The 12,851-nt window shown below is 40.4% G+C and overlaps 1 protein-coding gene across 4 annotated transcripts in view; it reads left to right on the forward strand.

Moving 5' to 3' along the window:
* LOC132836552 (mitogen-activated protein kinase kinase kinase kinase 5-like) overlaps positions 1-12,851 on the forward strand; it is a 122,272-nt gene that overhangs the window by 36,111 nt on the left and 73,310 nt on the right. For all 4 annotated transcript variants that reach the window (XM_060855893.1, XM_060855894.1, XM_060855896.1 and 1 more), the window contains exons 3-4: positions 11,911-12,001; positions 12,219-12,283. In XM_060855893.1, coding sequence (XP_060711876.1) covers positions 11,911-12,001; positions 12,219-12,283 — 156 coding nt within the window. The remainder of the gene's footprint in view (positions 1-11,910; positions 12,002-12,218; positions 12,284-12,851) is intronic.

A 12,851-nucleotide genomic window follows, 5' to 3' on the forward strand; every position in this document is an offset into this window, starting at 1 on the left:
TCAATTTGCATGTGATGGTGCACTGAAAAGAAGAAATCACTTCCAGGAAATCTTACCCCCCGGTGCTGTTTAACAATGAGATAAGATTAGCGGTAAACAGGGCACCAGAATTCAGCAAAAAAACCACCAAAGGATTCTTGTATTTCATGTTAATAATGTAAGTGATTGCAAGTCTCAGATGAGAAAACTGGCTTCAACAAATATGAAATTATTGATTCTGCTCCTTGTCAGTTTGCCTCAGGACTCTTGAGGGGAGGGGAACTTACTGTCATTTCTGATCATAATCCATAGATTTTGAGATGATCTGACAGACTAAGAAGTTTTTTTATACATTTGTTCAGGGGGTAAGGACATCACTGGCTGGATCAGCATTCATTGCCCATCTTGATTACTCTTGAGAAGGTGATAAATGAATCACCATAATCCACATCTAAAGATTATTGGAACAAAGCAAATTTCTTCATAAAAATATAAATGTCTGTTGAATAAGAAGATTGCGCTTTCCTCAGCAAGACTGAAGCATAAACAGGATAACTCCAGGAGTCTTCCAGTGATATCAGTCGCTGATGGACATCTAATTGGGAATTCCCATAAAAGCATAAATCTTTCTGGGCCAATTCATTCTGATCCTTCCCTCCGTTTGCAATTTCGATATGTCAGCACCCTGCGATAGTTTTGATTTTATTTTGATATATCGTAACAGGAAGAGTAGGAGAAGGAGTAGATCACTCTTTTTTTTAAAAAGTTCATTCATGGCATGTGAGTGTTGCTGGCAAGCTCAATGTTTGTTCATCCCTAATTGCCTTTGAGAAGGTGGTGGTGGACTGCTTTCTTGAAGATGCATTAATACACATTGTGAGGAGGGGAGTTTCAGGATTTTGAACTAGGGATAGTGAAGGAGTGGCAATATTGTTCCAAGTCAGAAATATGGTTCATTTAGATCCAGCTCATTTCGATCCCTACACCTCTGCATTTGCTGCTGTCTAAATGCAATTGTTGTTGTTGTACACACAGCAATTCAGTTATGTTTTGAAGGAGTTCATGCTCTTTCACAAAACTTGAGAACAGAACTTCACACCTATCATTCCGAAAAAAAACGGGAGCAGATGTGAGATGAATATAAAAATGAAAGACTGTGGAGGGACTGTGTAAGGAATATGAAAGATTTGTGGCCTGACTACTAATCTGACAGTCTATTGAGTTTCTTGTTTCTGTATCTTCATGCTATTCTCCCAATAAGAATATTATGATTAACATTCTGACAGGGCGCGATGTAAATAATACTTTCACACCTATAACAAGCCTGACCAATATTTTTCCCTCTAACTTAAGTCTGTTTTATGGTCTTCCAGAATTCCCATATGTAGGTGGGGGCAAGCGGGGTGGAATGGAAAAAGATGCTGACACCCATCCATTGAATTTTAAAGGAGCTTTGAATTACCCGAAGTGTGGGTTCAGCACTGTAACTTCTACCTCATGGGTCGGAGCCACTGAAAAACTTGTTATAGCAAAAAATATATCATTTGAAATTGTCTACAAGGCAGCAGGCAGAATCAGACCAACTATGATCTTACTGATTGATGCAGCAGGGTTGAGGAGCAGAGTGATCTACTCCTTCTCCTACTCTTCCTGTTACGATATATCAAAATAAAATCAAAACTATTGCAGAATGCTGAAAAATAGAAATTGCAAATGGAGCATTCCCCACACTCCCTGTAATCGTCTGGCGACATCTAAGTACCCCGATCACGGTGAGATCCTTCACTAACTTGTTTTTTAAATTCTTGTGTGGGATGGGATATTTCTGACAAGGCCTAGTTTTCCTTGAATTGCTGGTCTCTGTCGACCATTTTGGAGGGTATTAGGAGTCAACCATATTGCGTTAGAGCTAGAGTCATGTGTACACCAGACCAAGTAAGGACAGCAGATTTTCTTCACTGAAGGGTATTAGTAAACTGTTTTTACAAGAATTATTACATGATCACAAATAAACTAGCTTTTGTGGTGGAACAGTGGCTCAGTGGTTAGCAATGCTGCCTCATAGCACCAGATTCCCAGGTCCATTTCCAGCCTCTGGCAACCGTCTGTGTGGAGTTTGCACATTCTCCCAGTGTTTGTGAGAGTTTCCTCTGGGTGCTCCGGTTTCCTCCCACAATCCAAAGATGTGCAGGTCAAGTGAATTGACCATGCTAAATTGCCCATAATGTTAGGTGCATTAGTCAGAGGGAAATGGGTCTGGATGGGTTATTCTTCGGAGGGTCGGAGTGGACTGGTTGGGCCAAAGGGCCTGTTTCCACACTGTATGGAATCTGATATAATCTAATCTTAATTCCAGATTTAACAGAGAATTCAAATTTCAACATCTACCATGGTAGAATTCAAACCCATGCTCCTACATCATTATAACCTGGGTCTCTGGATTACTGGTCCAGTGAAATTATCACTAGCTCACTATGCCACCACCTCCCCTGAATCCGAACATTCTAAACCTGATCATTTCCAAGTGGCTTTGGCTGGACCACACAACATGAAAAAGGGGAAGGATCTGAGAAGATCAGCACTGAAATAAACAGTGCTGCCAGAGCCGTTCATTGGATTCTGAGATGGTACAGTAAAAGGATGAGAGCACATTTATCAGAGGTGCTCGTATAAATCCAACCAGTGTACTGTGTACAATTCTAGGCACTGGTAAGCCATGTCCAACAGCTGAGCTAGACTGGCTTAAAACAGGGAAGTGTAATTAAAATATATCCATCTCACAAGTGGCAAAGGTTTAATTGACCAAATGGCTTCTTTTTATATTGTAAGTTCCAGGATTCAAGATCTCAGAGGTGGAAGGTCAGTGTTTAATCCAGTGTCCGAGGTTAAATGCACAGGAAAATCTTTTTGCAAGAGGGGAAAATTTGGGGGCCCGTATTCACAGTTTGATCGGCAGAGAATGGCTGAGGTCTCCACCCATTGAGATAAAATTTGCTGTACAAGAAGGCAATGCTAATGAGTTTTGCATGTGAGAAACAGTACTGCTTTCATGTGGTCCGGCTGCTTCCTGGTTGCTATGGCAGCTTAAAGGCCTACTTTCTCTGTGTGCATCCGCCGCATGTGGGCAGAGGCCTGTGGTGGGCTGCAGCCCAGCCTGAAGCTTTGCAAGTGCAGCAGGCTGCCGTTACTGCTTCTCCAGGGATGCAGCAGGATGTTGACAGTCAGGTGGAGGAATTCCTTTTGCACAAGTTGTCAGCTCCCTCAGGTTCAGTAGAAGAAATGGAAGAAATAAGAAAATCTTCTTTGTACATGAGAAATAATGTAGGTCAGAGAGCAAGGAGTTTGGAGGGGGAAAGGATGAGATGAGTCAGGTACACAGCATGAGTGCAGAATCAGAAGCTTTTTCTGCACATTCACTGTATCTCACTCACTTCACTTTGTTAATCAACTTCAAAGTTTCCAACCAATTAAGGTATCAATTATTAGCTTCAGCATGAGGTTTAAAAATATTAAACAATAATGATTGTTCATGAGTAGACTGGAGTCTGGTGCATGGCTGTGAGGAAAAGGTGCTAATTTGTTTTCTTTCCTTCATTTAACATATTAATTTTTATTAACGTATTAATCCAGGTCATTGTAGTTGTTTATGCATCATGGGAGTCATTCGATGGTCAATAAACAGCTTGTAAATTTTAGATTTCCAAGAAGCAATAACTTCAAGATAAAATGCCTGGTTTTCTTTATTATTGTGTTTCACCTATTGGTGTGGTACAGTGGCTCAGTGGTTAGCACTGCTGCCTCACAGTGCCAGGGACCCAGGTTCTATTTCAGCCTCGGGTAACTGTCTTTGTGGAGTTTGCACATTCTCTGTGTCTAAATGGGTTTCCTCCAGGTGCTCCGATTTCCTCCCACAGTCCAAAAATGTGCAGGTCAGGTGAACTGGCCATGCTAAATTGCCCATAGTGTTAAGTGCATTAGTTAGGGGTAATGTGGAGAATGGGTCTGGGTGGGTTAGTCTCCAGGGGGTCTGTGTGGACTTATTGAGCTGAAGGGCCTGTTTCCGTACTGTAGGGAATCTAATCTAATCTAACCTGTGTGACATCTCAAATGTGATGTCTGGAGTGTGACATCTCAGGTGTGATGTCTATGCAATGCTTGTGTTATGATCAGTCACCCAATTTCTCAATGATCCTGGATGGATATTCCCAAATGGTTATATTCCTCGATGAACAGGGATGAACTGGCTCTTTTTCTTAATTCAAGCCTTTCTTTTGTTGTTCACAACAAAGTTAATTTGAGAATTCCTTCTCCATAAGGAAGGAGCAGCGCTCCAAAAGCTAGTGCTTCCAAATAAACCAATAACCTGGTGTTGTGTGATTTTTAACTTTGTACACTCCAGTCCAACACTGGCACCTCCAAGTCATATTTTCCATAACCCAAATGTGCTTATATTTTTAAAAGGAACCAAATTAACTTGGCTTTCGGTGTTTATTAGCCTGCTAAACACAAGAAAAAATAACAAAATACCATAGACATGAACAGATTAGAAACGTGAACTGAACAAAATTATTGTAGTTTAAAAAAAAGATGTACACATTAACTCTGGCCATAAAGAATAGATGTGGGAATGTTGTGGCCATCATGTTGGATAATGTCGGAGAGCAATTTCAAGAGTCTTGGCATTCTAATTAGTTGATAGGCTTTTGTCCTGTTACCTTTTTACAGGTGACTTTCGTGTCTGGCCTGGCTTCGAGTACTCAGAGCGAGAAAAGGCCTTTCTTTACCTGTGGCTCGGAGGTGTCTAATGGCAATTCTCAAACTGTACCCTTCATGGCAGTCAATCACACCACCTCATGAACACACTGCAACTAGGGCTGCAGGGATTTTTAAACCCATTCTTGTGTATTTCTAAAAGGGTAAACAAATCCTCAGTCTGCGATATAATCCTTGGGTGGTGGCTTTTCTGCTGACAGGCATTGCTTCCTTTTAAGTTTCTCTGTTCCAGGTTTCCCTGACACTGGAGGCAATGTTTCTTCAGTTGCTTCAATCAATTAAAGTATAAATTGTTAGCTTTAATAGAATTATCACTGGACTATTAACCCTGAGACTCCAGTAATATCCTGGTGGCATTAAGTGTGTTCAAAACATTTCAGGCCAGAAAATACCCATCATGCCGTTTAGCCAGGTCCTGTACAATGTGATGTCATAGCTGTTAGAATACAAAGACACTCAGCCACTCTAAGCTGCGCAGAGACAACGGAACGAGGACATGCCACAACCCAAAGGACTAGCCACACTACCATACATCAAAAACATTTCTGAACTGACAGCCAGACTACTGCGACCTCTAGGACTCATAACAGCACACAAACCAACAGCCACTCTCAGACAACAACTCATCAGAACGAAGGATCCGATACCCAGCATGAGCAAAACTAATGTAGTGTACAAAATCCCATGCAAGGACTGCACAAAACACTGCATAGGACAAACAGGAAGACAGCTAACGATCCGTATCCATGAACACCAACTAGCCACGAAATGACATGATCAGCTATCCTTAATAGCCACACACTCAGATGACAAGCAACATGAGTTCGACTGGGACAACACTACTATTATGGGACAAGCCAAACAGGGAACAGCCAGGGAATTCCTCGAGGCATGGCACTCATCTACAGATTCAATCAATAAGCACATCGACCTGGACCCAATAAACCGGCCACTGCAGCGGACAGGTGGAACTGACAACTGGAAGCAGAAGATACAAATCACGATAAATGCCGGAGGAAACATCACAGAAGCGCTTCACAGGAGGATCCCAAGCACTGAGGATGTCACCTAGACAGGGGACGAAACGTCTGCAACAAAAATTCCCAGCTCAGTGAACAGAACTACAACAACAGAGATGCAAAACAAAACCAGATCGAAACCTAGACCGATTGCTAACCTATGGGATGATTGAAGCTGGTCCAGGAAATTATCTGGACTCTGATTTATCTTGGAGGTTTCCTTTTTTTTATAAAGATCATGGAAACATAGACATACAACATAGAAACTGACCTTTCGGCCTACCATGTCTATGCTGACCATCAAGCACCAAACTACAATAATTTCATTTACCTGCACTTGGTCCAAAGCCTAGTGTGCTCTGGCATTTTAAATGGTCATTCAGATGCAAGAGTACCTGCATCCACCATCCTCTCAGGCAGCACCTTCCATATTTCTACCATCTTCTGTGTGAAAAATATTTTTCTCAGATCTCCTCAAAACCACTTCCTCCTCATTTTAAATTTATTCCCTCTGGTCTTAGACATGTCTGCCATGAGGAGAAAGTGAGGACTGCAGATGCTGGAGATCAGAGCTGAAAAATGTGTCCTTGGATGCTGCCTGACCTGCGTTTTTCCAGCAACACATTTTTCATGTCTGCCATGTGAAAAACATTCTCATAATCTAATATGTCTGTGCCTCTCACAATCTTGTATACCTCAATTGGATCCCCCCTCATCCTCCTCTGTTCCATAGAAAACAAACCCAGTCTATTCAGACTATCCTCATAACTGAGTCTTTTCATCCCAAGCAACATCCTGGTGAATAGCCTCTGCACCCTCTCTGATGCAATCAAATCTTTGCAATGGCATGATGACCAGAACTGCATATAGAATTTAATCTGTGGTCTAACCAAGGGTAATCTCCATTCTAACCAGATGTATGTCCGGATCACAATTAAAAGAATTCAGTGAATTGATGTACATTATATAATCTGCGAAATGAATCACCCAATATCCAGCGGCCAGTTAAAACTTGTAAGCATTACTCTTGATCCTCTTTGGATCTCTCCAGTTGAATATTTAGCGAGGATAATCTTGATATCAGGTGCATCTCACGTCATCTTTTATGATTGTGACAAATGACACAGTAAGTTTCTTGTTTGGCAGTTGAATTGCCAATTTAGGGGGATCATTGCTTGTTAAACGTATGCTAATGGTCCAACTTATCTCATTAAAATTCGGCTTCCTACCTTACTAATTGCGCCAAATAAGTTGAATGTTGAGTAATCGTAATATGGAAACAAAAAATTGGACTTCAGCTCACTGGTTACTTTAATGGACCTGCATTTTGCTGAGGACAAAGCATCTTCTCTGGGCACATTCAAGGGCACCCCTTCTACACAGTCATTGGCATCCAGCTTTTACTAACTCCTCATGGCACCTCTCCAATACACTTGGAGGCCACTCAGGAAGCACACATGTGCATTGCAGAGTGCAGCAGAAACTAGCATTGGAAAGCTGCAGCAGGGACATCTACATACAGGGACACAGCTCACGGATTGCACCATCGAGGGCCGAAGGGCCTGTTCTGTGCTGTATTGTTCTATGATTGAGGCTGTCTCTTAGAGCTACTCGCTTGCTCTCTTAGCGCTCGCTCGTTTAGTGCCTACCTGCGTGCATGCACCATCCATGCCTTGCCTTGCTATGCTAATTGGTGCAGTCACACACCAGGCAACATACCTTTATATCCAGTAATCCTCATTCAGGGAAATGTGCATGTTGCCATACTGTAGTGTGATATGTCAATCTCTCACATTATATGGAATTGAAGGAGGTATCAGTGAGACCATTACAATACTAGAAGGAGAGAATGTCTCAGCATTTGGTGCTGAGTGGAGGTTCTGGACCTATGCCTCCAAGCATTTGTAGTGTTGCGAATAGTTCTTATTTCCATATTACACAATCAATGAAGGGTAACAGGACAAGGTGTGAAAAGGATTTACATAAATGATACTAGAACTTAGATTATGACTATCTGGAAAGGCTGATGACTCTTATCTAGAAAAATGGAGGATGAAAGGGTGGTGGAGGCAGGTACACTTGCAACATTTAAGAAATTATTTGCTAGGGTAGAATTAGAGGTTAGAATGAGTGGACATAAAAAGAAGATGGTCAATAAGAAATCAAACTGCACCACCAATAAGTTTCACTGCAAGCCCCACATCATCCTGACTGGAATTATTTTGCTGTTCCCTCAGGATCACTGGGTCAAGATCCTGAAACTCGTTCTAACAGCATTGTGTGTTTGTTAAATGCAGCGATTCAAGAAAACAGCTCACCACCACCTTCTCAAGAGCACCTGGGAATGAGCAATAAATGCTAGCTGAGCCAGCAACGCCCACATCCTAGGGGTGAATTTGAAAAAGAAACCAATAAGGAATTCAGGAAAAAAATCTTCTTTATCTGAAGAGTGGCTAGCATGTGGAGCATTGATTACTCAGTTGCTGAATATATTCAAGGCTGAAATCAATAAACGTTTGTATACTAAGGAAGTCAAATGATAAAAAAAATGCGGAGTTGAATTAAGGATGAACAAATTTTTTGAATTTCAGGACAGTCTCAAGAGGCTGTATATCTTACTTTAATATTCCCATGTTTCATAAGGGACTGGTTATTCGGATGCTGACCATATAATGCAATAGTGTTCAATCCAGAAGGTATTTGTTAATTGCACTGACTACCAACAACCACTATCCTTGGCTTTTTCCCTCTTTCACAAATGTCAAATAAAATGACAATTAAAACTGGATTTTTTTTTAATCAAAGGATAAAATTATATCTTGCCTCCTTGAAATAACTCCACAGAGGCCGGTATTCTGTCACTAAGTCACACTTTATTTACTTGTGCATAGTAGTGGTCTGGCTTCCTCAGAGCCAGTTGAGGGAGTAAACAAGATGTCTTACATTGCTGTTTATAGCTGCCAGCCAGGGCTCCCTGACTGTACCAGGTTATCAGTCCCAATCAGGAAATTCATTTTCTATGAGGTCCATTTGGCTAACCTCATTCCAATCATTGCATTTCTGACTGGAGGCAAGTAAGCAATGGATATTCCCAAAGACCATTATGACCATTAAGGATATTGCTTTGCTAGAACTGGACTTGGGTGAAAGGATACAGATGATTCAGAACTTGGCAATGCAGTAAATAATGAAGATCTAGACAGAGTGGTGAAACGGGCAGACTTTTTTTAAAATAAGGATAAGTTTGAAGTGAGACACCAACATTTTGATGGAGCCACAAAAACCTTGGGACCTGGAGGTACACACTCAGACATCTTAGGAGATGGTAGCTCAAATTTATAAGGTGGTTAAGAAAGTATATGAAAAATTTGCAAGTTGAGACATTGAATACAGTTGTGTTCATTATTCTTTAGAAAAGTCTTAGACAGGGGTACAAAATTGACTTATGGGATGCTATTCGAGACAAAAAAAAGTCAGCCATTTGGAATGATTGAAGGAGTTGGGATTATTCTTTTTTGAATACTGAATGTTAAGGAGAATGTTCAAAATTGTAAAGTGTTTTGATAGACCGAGGAGGGACAATGTGTTTCTCAGGCAAGTGTTTATGATACTGCTCTGTTGTGTTTTTAGTTTATGTTCTCCTGCATTATTACACTAACTTTACCACCATACAATGGTTGATGAGGGCAGACACTTAAAAAAAGATTGAATTCCAAATTGGAGTGCAATGCTCCAAAGCCTACTCTGTGTTTTCCAGTGGCTGCCACTCTGATACTCAATGTGCTTTCATTTTATACATCATCGGGTCTTGTGCTTGCTCAGGTGGAATTGAATTGTGGAGTTGTATCAGGGTGTCGTATTTGACCCTGAGATAAATTTTTGACCTCATATTTGCAATATTATAAAGAGAGTTGTAGAGATGTACAACATGGAAACGGACCCTTCAGTCCAGCGCTTGGTCAAGTTGGTATCTGGTCAGGGGGCACGCTGACCAGATATCCTAAATTAATGTAGTCCCACTTATCAGCATTCGCCCATATTCCTTTAAACCCTTCCTATTCATATACCCACCCAGATGCCTTCTAAATGTTGTTATTGTACCAGCATTCACCACTTCCTCTGGCAGCTCATACATGCACCACCCTCTGTGTGAAAACGTTGCCCCTCAGGTCCCTTTTAAATGTTTCCCCCCTCAGCTTAAATCTATTCCCTCTAGTTTTGAACTCACCCAGTCCAGGGAAAAGACTTTGGCTATTCACCCTATCCATGCTCCTTGTGATTTTATAAACCTCTATATGGTCATCCCTTAGCATCTGACCCTCTGGGAAAATAGCTCTAGCCTATTAAGCCTCTCCCTAAAGCTCAAACCCTCCAACCCTGGCAACATTCTTGTCAATATTTTCTGAACCATTTCAAGTTTCACAACATCTTTCCGATAGCTGGGAGACTGAACCTCCCAACTGCTAAACTCAATGCACTGACCAATAAACGCAAGCATACCAAACGTCATCTTCACTATCCTGATCCTGCAACTCCACTTGTAAGGAACTAGTCTTTGGACAAATAATCCAGGGACCAAAGCCAATTGACCCAGGGAACAATTCAATTAATAAAATCTGGAATAGAAAGTCTAGTCTCAGTACATGTGACTATGAAACTATCAAATGACACAAAAAAAAATGGTTCTCTATTGTCCTTCAGAGAAGGAAATCTGCCATCCTTACTTGGTCTATCCAGTCAGAGATTCTAGATCCACTCCACTGTGTTTGACCCTGAACTGCCTTCTGAAATGAGCTAACAAGCCATTCAGTTGTACAAGATTGCAACGGGTAAAGCATTGTATGTGCACTCACCCCACATGGACTGTAGCAGGTCAGGAAGGCAGATCACAACCACAATTAGGATAGGGCAGTAAATTCTGCTCTTGCCCATGATAGTCACATCCCAAGAATGAATTTTAAAGAGAAGCAGAACTGAGCTGAATGGACTTTGAGGATGACTTTTGAGCAGGTCTCAGATTGAGGGGGCAGTGAAGATAAAACAGGTCTCTGTTATGTGGATGGGAATGAGGAAAGAAGAATTTTTCTAACAACTTATGGTTGGATTGTGACCAAGTGTGATGTTTGACCCAGTCTTAATTTGCTCGTTATCTTTGAGAAAGATTTAGATACTGAATGAATCGAAGGACTGGATAAAAAAGTTCCCCTCACACCCCATTTAAGGCCAGGAATAGGCCTTGCATCATTAAAATTTGGTGGGTTTTAAAACCAACTTTCAATCCTAAATTGTCTTTCTTGATGAAAGGTTGAAATAATTATTATTTACATCTCACTAAGAGACTACAAAATCTATTCTTAATATCCATTGGTCTGCCCATCTAAAATCGCACTGAAAGAAAATACAACCTTTCCTATTTGTTGCAGGATGAAGTTCTGTTTTTGTCATAATTGCAACAATAGTGAATAATAATAATAATAATATGATCAGTTGGGAAACTGGATTGCAGTTCAATGTTTTTTTTGGTTTTATTTCTGTGGTGGTAACTCGCACTTTTAAAGAGTCCAGCAGCTCATTTTTGAACAGTGACTTCAAACATCATTTTCAAGAAAACATGTGACTAGAGAAACCACTTGGAGAGTTAATTCATTAAAGGTTTGCAAAGTTAAACTTTTATGCCCCAATCAGGTTTCTGTTAAGAAGAAAGGTTATCTCAGCTGAAATGCAGTTTTTGGTTTGTAGAAAGCTTCACATTGTTAGAACTGGAGATAAATCCAGATCATCAGAGTTGAAAGGAGGCAGCTGAATTAAGAAATCTGGGTTAAAATAGGAGTGAAACTTCACTGGGGTTAAATGACTGCAAAGATATTGCTGGGAAAAGGATTGAATTTTTCTCTGTGCTGTTTATGTTAAGATCTTTCTAAATTATTATATAGATAATAGTTTCATTTTATTTTCTTTAATGTAATAAACTTGTGTTTTTTTTTGTTGAAAGATCATTGGCAGCTTTGCGTAAATATGATCAGTAACTGACCAAACAGCAAAACTAAATTTCCATTTTGCCAAGTTTCACTGACATCAGAATCACCGCTAGCTGGGATCATAAGATAACTACTTTTTTTTTCTCCCCCCCCCCCAATAGATGATGACTTTTCAGTTATCCAGCAAGAGATCATTATGGTGAAATCCTGTACACATCAAAATATAGTCGCTTATTACGGAAGCTATATCAGGTAAGAACTGGGTAAGAATTTCTTAAAGCAGTTGAGACTCAACAACAGAATTTACATATAATAATGAGGACTCAAAGTGAGCATTCTTCATCAGACAGTACAATTTTGGGAGAGGTGCATGATGAGACAATATAACTTTGGCTTTTAAGATTTAATCTGTATCCAGTTATTTTTAACCTATGTTGTCTGATAGAAAATCTATTTTATCTCCCATTAGGTCCAACAAGTTATGGATTTGTATGGAATACTGCGGAGGAGGATCACTGCAGGATATTTACCATGGTAATTCCAATTTTCCTTATTTCAAAGAAACTCATTCCATTCCAGAAACTCTCTCACTAAAATCTTGGATTGCAGACAGCTGAAATGCAGGATTCTGTGCTGTACAACACAAATAAAACAAATTCACTTACTGGTGCACTCATTCTGCTGTCTTTTTGGCCTCGAATCTTTAACCTTTGTGGGAACACTGACAAAGGAAATAAGACTCAGACACAAACTGCGGTTTCAGGCACAGGGGTTTACTGCACACAGAAGGAAGACCATTCAGACTATCATGTTCATTCTGCACCTTGGCATCCAAAATGAATTCCATTGCTCTGTTCCTTACACAGGTCTGTGTCTTAATCTGCTTCTCTACTCATCTAATTTTCCTTGAAAAGTGCAATGTTCTTTGTCTCAACCACTTCCTGTTGCAAATTCTCTAACTGCTTTGTGTAAAGAAATTTCTCCTAATCTTTCTCTTCACTCTCAGTAGCAATTTTAAGATTGTAGACACCTCATCATTGACTCTGCTATCAGAAGAAATACGGTTTCCCTAATTTCTGTCTCAAAATCCTTCACAATTTTA

Source organism: Hemiscyllium ocellatum, chromosome 47 (genome assembly GCF_020745735.1).
Source record: "Hemiscyllium ocellatum isolate sHemOce1 chromosome 47, sHemOce1.pat.X.cur, whole genome shotgun sequence".
In the NCBI taxonomy this organism is placed as follows: Eukaryota; Metazoa; Chordata; class Chondrichthyes; order Orectolobiformes; family Hemiscylliidae; genus Hemiscyllium; species Hemiscyllium ocellatum.